The 17,571-nt window shown below is 37.5% G+C and overlaps 3 protein-coding genes across 7 annotated transcripts; all 3 read left to right on the plus strand.

Annotated features, from left to right (window-relative positions):
- The first annotated feature begins 1,553 nt into the window (after positions 1 to 1,553).
- Positions 1,554 to 3,098, plus strand: npvf (neuropeptide VF precursor). Its single transcript, XM_041967027.1, has 3 exons — positions 1,554 to 1,715; positions 2,508 to 2,884; positions 3,026 to 3,098. The coding sequence occupies exons 1-3, from the start codon at positions 1,554 to 1,556 to the stop codon at positions 3,096 to 3,098; spliced, it is 612 nt and encodes a 203-aa protein (XP_041822961.1).
- Positions 3,099 to 5,020: 1,922 nt separating this feature from the next.
- On the plus strand, positions 5,021 to 13,335 carry wu:fc38h03 (acetylcholinesterase collagenic tail peptide). 4 transcript variants are annotated; one of them, XM_041967106.1, is made up of 18 exons: positions 5,021 to 5,392; positions 5,856 to 5,974; positions 6,127 to 6,236; positions 6,344 to 6,463; positions 6,678 to 6,722; positions 6,827 to 6,853; positions 7,740 to 7,811; positions 7,935 to 7,997; positions 8,077 to 8,103; positions 8,917 to 8,961; positions 9,304 to 9,339; positions 9,420 to 9,500; positions 9,677 to 9,773; positions 9,862 to 10,001; positions 10,086 to 10,205; positions 10,459 to 10,588; positions 10,934 to 11,180; positions 12,487 to 13,335. In XM_041967106.1, exons 2-18 carry the CDS (start codon positions 5,872 to 5,874, stop codon positions 12,554 to 12,556), a joined length of 1,533 nt encoding a protein of 510 aa, XP_041823040.1. In that variant the 5' UTR covers positions 5,021 to 5,392; positions 5,856 to 5,871; the 3' UTR covers positions 12,557 to 13,335. The 4 variants fall into 4 exon arrangements, with proteins under 4 accessions (XP_041823040.1, XP_041823039.1, XP_041823038.1 ...); XM_041967105.1 differs by having other exon boundaries at positions 5,860 to 5,974; XM_041967104.1 differs by having other exon boundaries at positions 5,021 to 5,974.
- Positions 13,336 to 13,394: 59 nt separating this feature from the next.
- Positions 13,395 to 17,038, plus strand: LOC121628172 (peptidyl-prolyl cis-trans isomerase FKBP14-like). Of its 2 annotated transcripts, XM_041967108.1 has the most exons (5): positions 13,395 to 13,687; positions 15,697 to 15,848; positions 16,027 to 16,092; positions 16,277 to 16,404; positions 16,687 to 17,038. In XM_041967108.1, exons 1-5 carry the CDS (start codon positions 13,494 to 13,496, stop codon positions 16,843 to 16,845), a joined length of 699 nt encoding a protein of 232 aa, XP_041823042.1. In that variant the 5' UTR covers positions 13,395 to 13,493; the 3' UTR covers positions 16,846 to 17,038. The 2 variants fall into 2 exon arrangements, with proteins under 2 accessions (XP_041823042.1, XP_041823043.1); XM_041967109.1 differs by lacking the exon at positions 16,027 to 16,092 and having other exon boundaries at positions 13,397 to 13,687.
- The last annotated feature ends 533 nt before the right edge of the window (positions 17,039 to 17,571 follow it).

Consider the following 17,571-nt stretch of genomic DNA (forward strand, 5'->3'; position numbering starts at 1 on the left):
TTTAAAAAGTTTGAAAACCACTGTCCTAATGCAATATCTTATTACTGTGTCAGTTTTTTGCAAGCCATGATATCTTCCTAACCTTAAACATGTAATTTTTAATACCTAATGTTAACCAAGTAGTTTGTAATGTCTAAAACAGCAGCAAAACAGCAGGAGAAAACAGCTTCTGAAGTAAAGTTACCTGCAGATACAAGCAATCAGAAAGGGAGGTGGGACAAAACTGAGAAAATAGTGTCTGTGGACATAATTTTTATTTACATGGCCTTTTCACATTTTGTCATACTGGGTTGGAAAATAGTATTATATTTCTCCTTTAAAGTTATAGAGGAAAGTTACTATATATATGTGCAAAACCACTTGATGTGCTAAATAACGTGTGACTATGCAAATGCAAGAAACTGCGATTTCTGTCTGCACGATATGTTGTAATTATTAATATAAAAAGATCTTCAACTCACCACTTGTTGATCTGTATGTACATGATAAGTATACATTATTTTTGTATATCCATAATTTTGTCTTTTGTTATTATTTTTTAGTAGTTTTTGTGTCTATACTTGATTGAAAGATCAATGTAATGGGGAACATTTCTATAGCTAAGAAACCTTTAGAGTAAACAAGTTAATAAAACAAATACAATCCATGGTTTTAAAGGCTATTTTGTTTCCAAGAACTTGTTATGCAAAACACAAATATCTTAACGTGATAAGAAGGAAAGTCTTATAGTGATGTCTATATTACTTTATTCACAGGTAGCTTTTATCTCAGTAAAGGTCTGATTATTTTCATTTATTTGTAAGTCATTTGTATTTTTTTGGGGCTTTCCAAACTCATGATGAGATAATGAGTAAAAATGTATGCAAAGATCAGGGATATCAAGGAAAGATTATCATATGAGACAGTTAAGTTGTATTGATTCTCAATGTAATTGAGAGAGTTTTTTTCATTAAACATCCACAGCGACCGTAGATAATGACATTGATTAAAGTTGGCTTAAAGTTCAAGCTAACAAATATTAGTAGAAATTTTATTTAAAATGATAAAATTAAAAAAATATAAAATGGCTAAATATTAACTTGCACTGCTCTCAAGTGTAAAATGCATTTGTTTGATCTTTTGCTGATATTAACAACCTAATGAGTAAAACTTTAAACAGAATTAAACAAGAATCATAGGTCTTGAATTGTAATGATAGCATTCAGTACGTCCACATTTTTGTTTTGTTAAGTTTTCCTGCGATCTCCTGTCAGATTATACAAAGGGCAGCAGGTTTATTCAGCAGCCCAATTAGTGACCACATACTTTTTCAAACAGATTACTCTGAGCTGGCTGATTAGTAGATCAGACAGGCATTTGCTCAGTTTAAATGAGGCTGAAGATGTATTGTGCATGTGTTCATCAGTGTATGTGTGTCAGTACCTTTATTACATGTCATTGGTGACGTATGCTTTAAGTGGTGTTAAATAATGGGAGGGGACAGTGTGACTGATAAGAAATAAGACGAATGTCCCAACATCGTCTGGGAAGAAGTTTCAAGCACAACTGTTCACATGTTGACAGCAGTGATACTGAATGTGCTCCTGCTGCTGGGGGGTCTTGGAGGGGTGGCGGCATCTGACATCCATGTCTTTGGGAAATCCATCCACAGTGATAACACTATGCAGGGCAGCAATGATGGCAGACACACAGTGAAGAAACAGCCATACCAACAGGTAAGAGACATTCAGAGAACCAGAGACTTATTCTGTGTGAGGATGCTTAAACTTATCTTTTGTTTTTGCTTATGTGCTGAAACTATTATTCTCCTAACACACTGGATCAGAGGCATATGTAACATATTAAAACTGATTGTAAATTTGAGACATGTTTTGTAAGTACAAGCCTGAAACAGTCTCTAATTCCTGTTAATGTTAACATGAGCATTAAATGCATTTACTTATATTCACATACATTGGTCTAATAAGGATTATAGGAAAATAAAACTGCTCAGTTGTGTGGATTTAAATGAGCATTTATTTTATTATTATTTCTGATCTTTTAAAGGCAAGCCAAATAGCTAATCATTGAAGGTAAGCTGCAGCTTTTTCCTTGTGTTTTTTAGCTGCAGAGATCATGGCGATATGCTACTGTAGCACATGCTTTTCCAGCTAACAGCCAGCTGTTTGGTATCTGTGATCATCCACTGCACATTCACACTAGTTATTGTGGATACACAATTGTTTGTAAAAATTGCTTTCTTGTGAAAATATAAAGAAATAGCGGACCAGAGACTACGCAAACATACACAAATTACTTGAGCAACAATGATTTTTAACTGCAAAACATTTGGTTTTCTTTCATTAGTAAAACAAAATGCAACAAATGACTTTGAAGGGTGTACAGTTTTGCTAACAAAAAAACAGTCAGTTTTAAAAAAAATAATAGTGAACAAACACACACGTGAACAGGAACAACAAAAACCTATAATTAACTTCTACTTTAAGAAACAAATTTTCTTTTTCCAGACTAAAAGTGGAATCCGCAGGAATTTAGATCTGGAGAGCTTCAACATTCACGTGACTCCCACCACCAGCAAACTCAGCCTGCCCACCATAATCAAGCTCTATCCACCCACTGTCAAACCTCTCTACAAGCATGTCAATATGCCCATGCGTTTTGGGAGGGAAAGCAGTCCCGGTGACGACAGGTCTCCAAATTCGAACCCCAACTTGCCACAGAGATTTGGACGGTCCTGGGAGGTGATCCGAATCTGTGCAAAATGCCGCAATGTCAGAGAGGCACCCAGACTGGTGCTGCCTCAAAGATTTGGGAGAAATGTTCCATACTGGAGCCTTCTCAGGACTCTAGCCAGTGAGCAGTTACTGAACACTGGCTTGCACTGGTAAATAACGCATGCATTTCATAATATTAAGTCTCATATCTAATTAGACCTGCTCTTGTATTAGAAATAGAAGAACTCACAGATGCATCTCTGTTTGAGTTTTTCTGATTGTATCAACACTGTATTTTTCATCCTATACAGGACTGAAGAATTTGACATTACATCCAGCTTGGAAGAGGAAGTGGATATGGAAGAAAAACAATTTAGTGGATAAAGGTGTCTTTATAGGCCTACCATGAGATCTGCTACAGGATGTACTCATTAAGTGTTTTTATTCAAAGAGAAATGTTTCAGTGTAATTATGATGGCTAATGTGAGATTTAAACTATTTGGGTTAGATTAAGTTTAATTAAATTAAGTCATATCATCATGTTTAAAAATACATCTTGAATAAGAATGACAAGCCTTAAATATTGTTCTGAAAATAAATTGATACCGCTTCAAGCACTGATTTCATCACAATGATGTCTTAACCTTATTTTTTCTAAAATCCACCTGGCCCTCAAGCTTACACAGTTCAGCAGCATCTATATAACCTCTAACGAGTGTAAGGTTGACTTTAGGAATCACCTTCTAAGTCCTCGGTTATAATAGTTTCGTTAATAATAAAATCTTCTAATTTTAATGAAAGTTCTGAGAAACAGATATAATAAACTGACTGACTGCTTTATATCTTTGGAGGTTTGCAATTAAAGTTTATATTAGTTTAAGGTCAACTTTGGGTATTAAAAAGTGAGCAGCCCCCTTTCACCAACCAGTTTCATAGAGTGACCACTAGAGGGAGCCAAATAGCTATAGAAGTTTATATTCAGCGCACATATGAAAAAACTGTTCATGAGCATTTAAAATGACTATGTGAAGTTTGCTATTTATCTTGAAAGATAAAAACTAAAGAGAAAAAATGAAGACCCAAATGTTACAGTTCTAAGAAACTCACACACATTTTGCATCAGGTCTAATCAATTTAAGTGGATTACAAATTAATCCACTGAACAAATTAAATGGAACTAAATGTTTAAATTACACAGAAAGCTGGAAGGAATTACCCACAATGAAGCCTTTAACAAAAACAAGTTAAGCTTTGTTTTTTTTTGTTTTTTTTACATATTGATTTGATCAGAATCAACGTCAAATTGGTTTGTAAGAAAACATGACAGCAAGGTAAACATTAGTCAGAAAAACAATAAGGTCTAAAGACATCTAAAAGATTTCTGGAAAATTCACAAGCTACAAAAAGACTAAATCATTTCCTGATTAAAACAGCTTACGATTGAGCATCTACTCATTTTTAACATGATGGCAACACATCTCAAAAAAGTTGGAACAAGAGTTAAGAAGTGCTGAAAAAGTAACTACAACAATTCAAAATACAAAAAAAAAAAAAAAAAAAAAAGAACCAAAACTATTTTATTCTTTTTTTTATTTTAGTAAATACATCCCTGATTTTAAAAATGTGAGAGCACATTAGATTAGCACATGCATATTATCAGTTCAAGCATATTGCTACTCAGTGCAGAGGTGAAGGTTTATCTCCGCCTGACTGTTTAATGTTTATGTTGTTCCCTTAGTCTGGCTTTTATTTTAAAGTCAAACATTTTGATCTACTTCTAATATTTTTTTTAATGTTCTCAGTAAGTAAACTGTCTTTTTTGGGGGAAACCTTGCTATTCATAGTTAAATATATTTATACGGCACTTGATGTTTTCAATAATGTCAAGTTTTCTGTCATGTGGTTTTTTCAGTTTTAATGTGTTGTCGTTTTTGTTTTTGCCATTGTTTATTTACCATATCATTGTGATTTGCACCTCCAGAACACCTGGGAAATATTTTTTTAAGATTAAAATTATATATATAGTAATAAAGGCAACAAAAAAAATATTACAGCGTTTTTTTAAGGAATTTGGATAGTCTTAAAAAAATCAGGAGCACACTGGCAGTCATCTTCACAGTAACCATACAAACCATACAAGGCTAAATACATGTTCAATAAACTGTTTCAACAGAAATTTTAAAAAAAAGTATGCGACTTTTATGTTTTTGAATTTATTTCTGGCATAGACTAAAATGTCCAAAAGATGGCGCTATTTTTTTCCTAAAAAAAAAAAAAAAAACATCAGTATGGACAAACCGTGCCAAACCAATGTGAAGTGGGTGATCCACCCCGGCTTTCCACACAGTAGACCAGAAGCCGATGCTGGGAGAGGACACACCAGCTGATGTGCATGTGATCCACTGGAGCTGCCGGAGCCGCCACCGCTGGGCTGGCTCCACACCGTGGCCTCTGTTGGGTATTTAAAACGAGAAGTTGAGGAGAGGGGAAGGTCCTCCAATTGTGTTATTATTGACCAGCGGAGGAAAAGAGGCGGGTCGATAAGTAGATCCGATTTATTAGCCTTGCAGACTGTACGCTAAATGTAATCGGAGCCATTGCACGCAGCGCGCAGTTTCATTTAGACGAGAGGAGCGCCAAATAGCGCGCCTGCACGTGTAACAACAATCAAATAGAAGGTAAGGAAAAGCCTGTTGATGTTACTTCGGTTTAAAGCTGGTTAATCACTAAGGCAGGGTACACTGTTTATCAGAGATAACATCAGAGATTAAATGAAGCATCTTTTTGCCACTACAATGACCTGCATCTATCAAACGACTAGTGAGTGAACGTGAAACCACTGTGTGAAAGAACCTATGACAGCCTTACAAATGTTGGCATGACTTGTGTGACTGAGTGGCCTCTCCTTAGTCTAATTCTGGCACGAAGGGAGGGGGTTGTTGCACGGCTGGAATTACAGCGGTGCTGCATCTGCTGCAGTGTGGAGCTTCAACAACTTTATAGTGCTAAAATGAGAGAGAGTGTGTGTGACTGAAGTGATGAAATGGTGACACCTTCAAGGGGGAGTTAGGAAAAGTGACAGCTGCCACTGTCTGGCAAAAAATAGTGCACGTGTGACAGATTGTGTTGTGTGTTTTTGAGAAAGTAAAGTAGCAGCATGGACCTGGTGAAGATTGCAGTGTCCTTCCACATCATTCTATGTCCTGCATGGACCTCATCCCATCACTCTTACATGGACAGCATCCTCTCTACCCACTCAGGTGAGCTATCCAGATGTTTCTTAGCCTGTGTTGCAGAATGGGTGCAGGACTGCCAGTTATGTAAGAAAACATCTTTCATGAGTGTGTTGCTGCAGTCATGCAGATTGGCAGACTGCTGGTGATGCATCCTGCTTTCTCTGTTGTCCCCTCAGCTCTCAGATTGCTGGATGAGCCATTGAGGTTTGACCCCTGTTGTCTGATGTCACCACCTCCGCCGCCGCTATTCCCTCCTCCACCTAAGCTTTGGAAGAGGGGCAGCACTGTAGGTCTGCCTAAAACACCCATTTCTACCTGTAACTATATGACTACTGTAGACCACTAAGTGAAAGCCTGCTCTGTGGGATTTTGTGTTTGATTTGTGGAATCAAGGAGGGGATCAGCATATTAGAACCAAGCATACAAGAAGGAGGTGTGAAGGAAAAACAAAAGCTTGTGACACCAGGATGTTCACCTGGACCTCCAGGGCCTTCAGGACCACGTGGCCCAGAGGTGAGGGCTCACTTCAAAATCAATTACCACTAAACGTTATCTTTACATTAGTTTTCACCCTGATTAAATCATAGTGTGTTGTGCTGCTGTAGACATTTTAAGCCAATGGATGGAAATTAAACTAAATTACCTTTGTAGTACTGATCTGTCTACAAATGCACCATCCTCCACAGATCACATGTGAGCTGTAAATAAATTTAGTTTCTTCTTTCAGGGTCATAGTGGATTGCCTGGCATAAGAGGGCCAAAAGGGGAGAAGGTGTGTTAATTATGACTCTGATTCAGTTTTCTGTTGAAGGATTCATCCCTATGTTCATCTGTGCTCTAACAGAATCTGTTCTCCCTTCATTTATCGTCATCCAGGGAGAAATTGGACGTCCAGGGTCAAAGGTACGCGGCTCCTCCTCTCCTCCATGTGTCTTCTCCGTCTCATGTGTCCTTTAATAATGAGATCTGTATAACCCCTCTGATGCATCAGTCTCAGAAGACGCAGTATCCACACAGCAAAGCTTGATCGCCATCTTTAAATGTCTCCTGTCCTCCTCATGCTCACCACCTCTCTATCAGTACCCCTTATTTCTTTCCTCCTTTGCTCTTCTCTTTCCCTCTCTGTTCTGCTCTCCTTGGCCTGGTTCCATTAGCCCCTTATACTGGACCCTAGCCTTGCTGATCTAGCCACTCCAGCGCTCCACTTGTGCATTTTAATCTCCCAAAGTGCTTTTGCTCTCCATAATCAATCACCCCCCACCGCCCACCCCTTCAAACACACATACACACACAGCAGGCCCATGATGTCTCCACAAGCTGCAATTTTAATGACAGGCAGTGCAATGCTAGTTCAGGTGTTGGGTGTTGCTGAGATGTGGGGCTGCTCCCTGGCTGTCTAGCTTGGAGGAATCTAGCAGCAGATTGACATCGATAAAGGCTTTTTTCATGAAAAGTAATTAGCAACATTTAATTTCGCTGTTGAGGCTTCACTTCCAGTTTCTCCTCTCATATCTGAGCGGAAGAATAATAAAAAGTCAGTTTAATCATTTGATACTGATACCTATTTACCATGTAAATAAGATCTGTGTTTGGCATTCCAGGAAGGTAAACACCGATCTTAGCACTTGAAAAAAAGTAGTTTTTTGGGGTGGGGGGTTTGCATCCTTTGAACAATTAAATGCAACACACCAACTATTTGAGCTTCAAGTCTCTTTTGCAACAATCTTTATGAATAGGAGACAGAAAGTGAATAGTTTCACTGTGTGTGACACTGCTTGTGTTTCTGCAGGGTCGAACTGGAGCTCCAGGCCTTCCAGGGAAACCAGGGCAACCAGGCTGGCCTGGTCCAGAGGGGCCAAAAGTAAGTGTCATGGACCTTTTGTAAGTACTGTGTGATCCTGGTGTAGCAGGACACATTAAAGAAGTCACAAATTTATACTGTAAATGACAGAGACAGTCACGGAGCTGTTTTTCTTTTCATAAGGGTGAGAAGGGAGATCCAGGACTCATGGGTTTACCTGGACTGCGGGGTCCACCAGGAATAAAGGTCAGTTGCAGCTTTACAACATGAACATATCCAGACAGACTTCATCCTGGATTCTAACATTCCTTATGTGTCTTTTCAGGGATTACGTGGTTACAAAGGTGAAAAGGTAAATTCAGAAGGAGATTATTCCATAAATGTCTGTTTCTACAGCGGAACTGTAACACTGTTTTTAAAAATATTAGGTTGATGAGTTTTTTTTACTATGTATTATGTGTTATTATTAGTTTTAGTGTTTTTGCTCAGTTTTCTTCATTTTCTTTGTAGATATTATAGAACAAATTCATTGTATGGCAAATACAAGCTGATTGAGTTGATTTTGATGTGTAGTAGAAATACACAAGGATTTGCAAATCACAGTTAAAAAAACCAACAACATCAAACACTGAAATGAGAAATGTATTTTTTCTTGAAAATATATTGTCTGGTAAATTTCAAACAAAAAAACTTATTTAAGTTAATTTGCAAGACATCAGCATAAATGGGATAAATATCAAGAACAAAAGAGAAGAAGAACTCAAAGTTTAAAAGCCAGAATCTATTACCTGTGCCACATGTGGCATAGCTAACTTGAACCCATGCCATGTGTGCTGTGAATGCATCAACAATGACGAACATATATTTGTTTTTCTCTACACTATTAGTGAGGCCAAAAATGTTCACAAAAATTATATTGAGATGGAAGTGAAAAACTTAGAAGAACATTGCTATCTGGTTAATTTATCTCATTACCTGTACATGAGGTTTGTTAGGATGTGAGTTTTATCAACATGATCTCAATAATCCATGTTTTTATTATCATTGTTTTCATTGTTTCACAGCATCCCTCACTTAAATGATTTGGAAATCACTGCAGTTTATTTGGACTGAACATTGCCTCATCTTATCATCTTTCCTTCTGCTCCTCGTTTTCATTTTTCAGGGGGACTATGGTGAGCCTGGCTTAGCTGGACCAAAAGGCAACCAGGTTTAATAGAAATGTTTTGATTATTAGCGTGTTTTTTGTTTTTTGTTTTTCAGGCTCTGAAATCGTTTGGAAAGTGCTGTGTAATTGCATTTAATGATTTATAAGTTATTATGGCAGTGAGCACCTCAATTCATTATGTTTTCTGATGGACCTTAAAATTTAATTAGATTGCAAAAACTTCTATAACAGCTTCTCAAAGTATTGGTTGAAATCCAAAGTGGCTCATGAGAAACATTACATTTAAACACACCTTATAAACATGTATATTTTAGAAGTAGATTGTACATTTTATTTGTTTCTGCTGTGTATGAGATCATCCCTTTTCTTCCATTTTCTGTTTAGGGTTCCATTGGTTTGCCAGGGATGCTTGGGCAGAAGGTAAAATATATCATTAAAGAAAGAAAACACCTAAAAATTGAGTTATATGTGATTATTTCTTACCTTTGCTCTTCTGACAGGGTGAGTTGGGAACAAAGGGAGAGCCTGGTGTTCCGGGGAAGAGAGGACCTACTGGTCGCCCAGGAAAGAGAGGCAAACAGGTGGAGAAATACAATTACGCAATTAACCCCTAAACATCTGAACAAAGAAATAATGGAAATTGTTCTTTTTTTATCTAAAGTTATCATTTTGCTGTTTATTTAACATAATGTGCATGCAAACACACACAGAAGCTATTTTCTAGAAGATGTTGTACTGAGATGCATGTTTTGTACAGGGCATGAAGGGCCATTCTGGTGCTCCGGGAGTCATGGGCCCCCCAGGATCTCCCGGTCCTAATGGCCTTCCTGGCCCACCTGGTCCTCCTGCGTCAGGTAGTGTAACACACACACACACGTACAAACTGCCTTTATTTTCTTTATTGTAGGTAATTTGTTGTGTTAACCATGTGCTTCCTTGCAGGTCTCTATGTTGTAGGGGAGAAAGGGGAGAAGGGTCCTCCAGGTGCGCCAGGTCGTTGTGACTGTAACACCATTCTAGGAGCAAATAATGCCCCTTTTGGCAGCTACACACAACGGCACGGGGCCAATAAAGTCACTGCTGTAAGATTGTAGACCATCACAATGTAAACTGAATTTGTAATCAGTAGAGAGTTTATAATAACTACTCATGTGTTCTTTGTGTAGATATATGTAGTGAACAGTGAGGAGGAAATGGGCCGTCTACATGTAGATAATGCTATGGCATTCAGGAAGGATCAGAGGATGTTGTACTTTAATGACAAAGGTGGATGGAGTCCCATACAGGTAAATTATATTTGATGTGTCTATTAGAATGTCATTTTTACGTAATTCTTATTCTATGTTTTTTTAATTTGCTGCTAACCACATTTTACTATTATTATTATAATGATGAATACAAGGTTGCAACCGTCGTTATTTGCCATTATTATTTAGACAATTATTAGGATTCTTTGAGGTTTTGTGGACTACATCTAAACCTCTTAATGTCTTTTTTTTAGAAACAACTAAAATTACTTTGCTGTCATAATTGTTCCAGCCTTTCCAGTCTTTCCAGTCTACTGAGACAATCCCAGACAGAGTCGGTGTCTGTGGAGATGGAAAGGTGCAGGCCCAGCATGGAGAGGAGTGTGACGATGGGAACCAGATTGTTACTGATGCATGTTTCAGTGAGTTACATGCTCACCTGTACACATGCAATCCAATAATGTAGAGCTAAATGAAGATAAATACAAATGTTTCAAAAGTTACATGAAAATGCAATCACTCTAAAGTTGATTTTAAAATAGCTTATTCTCTATTTTCTTCTAGTGTAAATACACAAAACCAGCCTATAACTTCAAACCCCCATGAGATATTATGCAGAGCATAACCACAGCAACCCATAGAGTTTCTGCCCATGTGGCAAAGGATAAAAGCAGGAAACCTTTCCTTGATCTTTCATTAATCTTTTCCCTTTCTCTTTTCCTGTCAACCTTTCATTACTCTCTACTTCTGTTCAATTAAATTAACAGGAAATGCTGTACTGGCATCACTGAAAACAGGCTGCAGTGCCAAAGAAATTAGTAGCGTCTCCTTGCCTCCCTCCCTCCCTCCCTCCCTTGTTTTCTCCTACCTCTGCCTATACGTTGTTAGTCTTCTTCCTTTGGCTTTTGCAGACTGTAAGTGGGCCTACTGTGGAGATGGCTACCGCCATGAAGGCATGGAGGAATGTGATGGAAAGGACTTTGGTTATCAGACCTGCAAATCATATCTTCCTGGGTACGTTTACTGAACATTAAGTCTGTACTTCTCAGTGTATTGTAAGCAACAGAGGTGGAGCCATTCTATGTATTTACACCATTACACACATGGCATATAACACTGATTCAGTATATGTTTAATGAAAACTAAACCAACTTGCAGAAGCACTGTGTGACAGACAAAGTCTAATTTTTGGATTAACAGCTTCAACAGCAAAAACTTGTAATAATCATTTTCTGTACGACGTTATCTGTCTCACAGTGGGGAATTTCTATTTGCTTGTCTTTATATGTTACTTTAAATCTTTGAAGTTTGCAGGCCTTTCTTTATGAACAGCACTCTTAAGGTCCTGGATTTTGACTGGGTCAATGCAACATGTTGATTCTTTAACTCTGAAGTCATTCTGTTGTAGATTTGCTGCTGTGCTTGGGATCACTCTGTTTCATGGACTAAATTTGGACAAGCTTTATTTGAGTGCAAGTGCCCAGATCCTGTGATTGTAAAAGAATCACACCACGAGTACTATGCTTAACAGTTGGTTTGAGGTGTTTGTACTGAGAAAGTGTGTTTGTATTTTCCAAACATGGCACTGAATTATGCCCTAAATTGGTTCAATAACCTTTATTTAGATCTGATGTTGGACTCCAGAATGTTTGGAAATGGGATTATAAACCTCCTCAGATTGATGGGCAACAGTAGTTGCCTCTCTAAAATGCTGATGTCTTACCTCTTTGGCATTGTGTTAACATTCACCTGAGGACCAGCAAAATAAAAAAAACCTTTGCTTTTACATTGGTGGTCACAATTGTTAATCACAAGTTAATTAATTTGAGAAGCGGGACCTGTCTGCTACTTAATGCTCTTTATTCCTATCGAAGCAGTAAGGGTGGACCTACTTTTTTACACTGTTAGTGCATTTTTGCTAAATAATTGTCACAGTGTAATGTGTAATTTATTGTTGTTCATCTGAAGGTTGTATATATCCGAATTGTAAGACTTTGTATGGACAAAATTATTATTTCCATTATGTCCTGAGACATAAAACACTGGAATTGACAAAGGGTGCACTTACTTTTTGTCCGGGTTGTTTTGACCTGAACTTCCTGAGTTCCCTGTTTTCACTCTTTAAACTATTTTTCTGTTCGCTATAGCATGAACATGAAAGTGGTATCATCTGTCGCCTGTTACTGTTAGTAAACAGAAAGCCAATAGATGTATTTCTTATACAAATAGAAAATTGGAGGGAAACTAAATTCTTGCTATATACTAAAAGTAAATGTAAATAATTTGTCTTGTTGTAAATCTTTTTCCTTGTCTTATGCAGGTCCTTTGGTCAGCTCAAATGCACCGAATTCTGCCTCATTGATTCTACTGGCTGCAAGTACTTCACTTGAATTTAATAGTTTAGAAATGGCCACAGTGTATGTTTGCACTTTCTCTTTCTGATCATGGGGATTATACTTCAGATTTCCACTGAAGTCTCACCCATTTGTAATTATCGATGGATTGAAAGAATGTACTAAAGATAATCTCTTGCTCTGAGCCATGAAAGTCATGGAAGTCAGTTTTAAATCAACTGTACCCACTTGAGATGAGTTTCCGGTTGAGCAGCTCCTTTCTACTGTCACCTCATTGGCTGCAGCACTGTTACGGACTCTAAAGATGGGGAACGGTTTAATAATTGTATCAAATGAAATCTTACAATGTTTATGACTTGCTGACTGTTAATGCAGAAATAAGCTAAGTACTCCTTAATACAAGGGTAAAAAAAAGCCTTTTGCAAAGAGGCAGTTTAGCTATAGATACTGTGGTATGCATTTCAGGGGTGTGTGGATGTGTCTATTCCTGTGCAATGTATTTCAAAACATATATTTATTAAGTGCAATGTTGTGATAATGCATGTTAATGTGTTTTAGTGCACAACAGATTGTTTAACCAGTGCTGTAACAGTACAAGCCAAGTGGTAGCCCACTAGAAGGGAATGTGTGGATAAAACAGAAGAAAAATGAATGTCATTAAAAAAAAAAAAGTACCTGTTATTACTGATGAAGCATGAAGTTACACCACAATGACTAAATAAGTTTACAAAGATGTGATGCGTCTATCATTTTCATGCATGGCTGTAAATCAAATAAAATACAGTACATCAATAAAGAGCTGCGATCAAAAGTGAGCAGTTGTGGGTGTGGCTGATGAGGAACACAGCCAATCAGAGGAAAGCGTCTTGCAACTTTTTTTCCCCTGAAACGTCAATGCCACGTAGAAGACCAACTGCACGCTTTGCTGTTTTTTGTGAAGATCTAGGTGTTTTGTTGAAGCTGAACGCATGACATGCAGCTGGCCGTGCTAAGTTGGTTCTGCTCTTCTCTGCTGGCGTCTGTCAGCGGGGGAAAGCTGACCGAAGCTGAGGTTAACATAGAGGTCCTGAGCAGACCTTTCATCTGCCGCAGAAAGACAAAGTACGGAGACATGCTGATGGTTCATCATGACGGATTCTTTGAGAACGGAACCATGTTTCACTCCAGGTACATTATTTCAAATGCCTGTGGTGTGGTTTATCATAGTCTTTGTGAAAGCTTAGAAACAGTCCTACCTCTCCAGAGTCTGTCATGTTCTAGTACTTCTAAACGCTGAAGCTATGATGTTTAACTTTCCTCGTTATCATGGCATATAAAAGCTTTGAAACTTTTTGACAGAAAATTGGGTTCCAATTTTCGTGCGCAAAGCTCGTTGGTTAAACTCAGTGTCACGTATTTAAAGTAAACAGTGAGTTCATCCTTTATTTTTACTTTCCTGCTGGTAAAACATAAATGCCTGTTTGGTTTTAAGACAACAGTTTACAAAATATAAGACATAACCATGGAAAAGGGGGTGGGGTCTGAAACCGGAAACAGAATCTTAAAGAGTGAAAAACAGTTAATTGATGTCAATTAACTTCATTATCTTCCACAGGTTTTTGTTGACATTATTTTTCTAGTAAAAAAAACACACACACACACACACACAAAGACCACGTTCACATATTCATACTCCAATATATAATTAACAAATTTTCTCACTGAATAAACCACATGACATTACATTTAGACGTTTTATAAAGAGGCCACAAACCTCTTAATTTTTTAAATAGCCCACATTTTTCCATATGTAATATCATTTCATGTAAACAGACTATAAAACACAGTCATGTCTTCCAGTCCTTTAGAAAAAGATTCTTCACTGCAAGCATGCTTGTGCTAGCATGCTCGTGTAAAACAAGCATGCCCAGTGCTGGGAGTTAAGAGTCCTCCAAACATCCAAAAAGAGCCAAAACTCTGTGATCACACTGTCAAGGGCAATAAACCTGCCATACATGGGAGAAGAGGGAGAGAAGAAATATATTTATTAATTTAATCAATCAATCAATTCACTAATCATTCCAAAAGAAATGCATCATCATCAGTAGAAATACACTTAGACAGGAGTCATAGGTAAATCAAATGTAATACTGGCATTGAAAACCACTGAATAAGCCTGAGTGTGCTCTTTATTGAACAGCTCTGAATATAGGAAAGCACGTTCTTCCATTTTCTGTCAGACAACACCAAGCTGATTTCTCTTCCTCTCTATTCACCTTTAATAATAATTTTCATACTACACAGGAGGAGAGGGTGAGTTCATCCGTACGTGCCCATCATTCCAAATAATAATTTAATAATTAAACCTTAGGGAAATTAACTTAATTTCATACATTATCTTAAAGGAAATATGTTAACATAAGCTTATGTTGCAAAACGATGTCTATGTACTAATTCAAATGGCTTGCAAATGATTTGTATTCAGCTTTTTTTCTCTTTTATTGAAATGACGTTACACCCTTAACATGATTTACATTTATTTTCCTTTCCATGATTTATGCCAAGTAGAAATTCAACTGTGTGTGGTTTGGATGATTATATGATAATTTAGTTTTATGTTTTCAGACTTTAACAGAGAGGTGTCTTGACTTAATTTTGTCTGTTGTTACCTTTTTTCAGTAAAAAGATATCAATTGAAGTAAAAAAAAAATTCAATGATGTATAAGATTTTGGCAATTAGACTGTGATTCATCATCCTAAGTGGAGCAGTAACATGAATAAAGGTGGGAGATAGATGTCTCAGGTATGGAGTCTGGACGTTGTTAATAGAGGAGCAGAAGTAGGATGAGCATATGCAGGAGACTCCTTTGGGCTCAAAAAGAGGTGCACAAAACAGAAGAAAGTTTTACAGATTGAGGATCAGGCTGATTGACTCAATGTATCAAGCAAGAAGATGATTGGAGCAAACTCATAATACCAAAATTAAGAATTAGGTTAGTCATATTCCCACATTTTCACAGTGGAAAAGTATAAGTGAGAAAGCTTAACAAAATAAAATGTGCAAACATAAGAGAATGAGGGAACAGATCTTTCTTATGGAGCTCATGGTTAAGCTTTATCATAGTATCTAGACTAGTTATCCAAAAACATACCCCCTATTATTTGATTAATTCATATAGTCTGTGTTTGCCCTTCAGTCGAAACTCTGGCGACAAGCAGCCAATGTGGTTCACACTCGGCATCAGACAAGTACTGAAAGGCTGGGACATAGGCCTGCAGGATATGTGCGCTGGAGAGAAAAGAAAGCTAATAATACCTCCATCCCTGGCCTATGGGAAGGAAGGGAAAGGTACTGTGGCCGTACCTGTATCCAGCTCAACTGCATGCTGCTGAATAAATCAGTTACATTACTGACTACTTAAGTATTGCTGCTTCTTCAACTGTGTGCCTATTAAACAGATATACATGTTATGTGTATCATGCTTGTCTGTCTTATTCTCAATGGCTTCCTGGAACCTGAATGAAAGATTCATTCAGTGATAGTCCACTCTTTCTCAGCATGGAGCATGTACACAATACTGTGCTTTGTTCTGGTAAGCACAAACTACCCTAACCAAAAATATCCATCTCCTTTGTACTAACGTTCCCATGACAACAGCATTAAAAAAAAAAAACTTGATATAATTACCACTGTAACTTAAGTTTGTTGTTAATTCTATTTAATAGCAGACTAAACGTTGGCCTTTTACCCTACTGTCCTGTGTTATCTATGATCAGGTAAGATCCCACCTGAGAGCACGCTGACCTTCATCGTTGAGTTGCTTGAGATCAGGAATGGACCGAGGTCACATGAATCCTTTCAAGAGATGGATCTCAATGACGACTGGAGGCTCTCCAAACATGAAGTAAAGACAATTACTGCACAGTTATTTAACCAGTAACACACTAAGGTTAAGTAGATCAGTTTCCATCTTTCCAGTAGAAACCTCTAACCGTCAAGTGTGGTTGGCTCTTGACTCCTTGGAAATTCTCAATGTTTGGCAGATACCTACTGAGAAATCCCATGCTGTTTTCACTCATTAAAACTGAACTGAAATTGTCAGCCAGCTTGTTTTTTTTTTATTATTTAATACTTGTCATATTTAAGTTTCTTTGATCAACTATCCTGTCCTTTTCGTGTCTGCCAGGTGAAAGAATATCTGAAGATGGAGTATGAGCGTTACGGTTACCCTCCTAATGACACCCTACATGAGAACATGATGGAGGAAGTCTTTGCCAGAGAGGACGAGAACAATGACGGCTTTATATCTTCAAGAGAATTCACATACAAACACGATGAACTGTGAAGTGATTGCTGGAATACGTCTGGAGTGGAGCTTAGTAAAAAAAGACTTTCTCAGGATATCTGAAGCTTTGTTTGTGAGGCTGATGAGTCTGTGTGACTGTGGTGTTTCACTTAAACAGAAATACAACACTGGGACAGGTTGATTTTTCTCATTGTAAACCTGTGTATGGAACATTAAAGATACTGAGACCAAATTATTCCATTTAATTTTGTATATGAATTTCAAAGATGATGTATTTGCATTTGTCAATAAATTTGAAGCCACAGTGCATCATCTGGATTTGCAGAAATAGTTTTACTATACCCAGGTAATTTAGGTTTTACAATCAAGTCTGAAAGAAAAATAAATATTCTCCATAGATATAATGCCACAAAATATTTGACTTGATTTTTCGTTTGTAAACGTATTATTGATAACCATTCAGTTGCTGAAACCTTACCCAGATCATTTCTTCCCTTGGGCTCTCCATTTGCTCAGCCCTGCAGTTTTTCTAGGGTAAGGTATCCCTTTTTTTGTGAGGACCTATGAATAGTGGTCATCTAGCCATCAAATGGTCTGAAATGCCACAGCTGCAAGATGAGTTGAGGACTTAAACTTCATCCCCAAAAGAAAAGGATCACCTTTCTTTTCCTTTCTAAAACAGAGGGGTAGGGCCAAGCAGGAGAGTCCAGATAGGACTTACTGTAAATTTACCTTTTTTTAACACTGTGATAGAGGTAGTTACTG

Source organism: Melanotaenia boesemani, chromosome 17, assembly GCF_017639745.1.
Source record: "Melanotaenia boesemani isolate fMelBoe1 chromosome 17, fMelBoe1.pri, whole genome shotgun sequence".
Classification (NCBI taxonomy): domain Eukaryota; kingdom Metazoa; phylum Chordata; class Actinopteri; order Atheriniformes; family Melanotaeniidae; genus Melanotaenia; species Melanotaenia boesemani.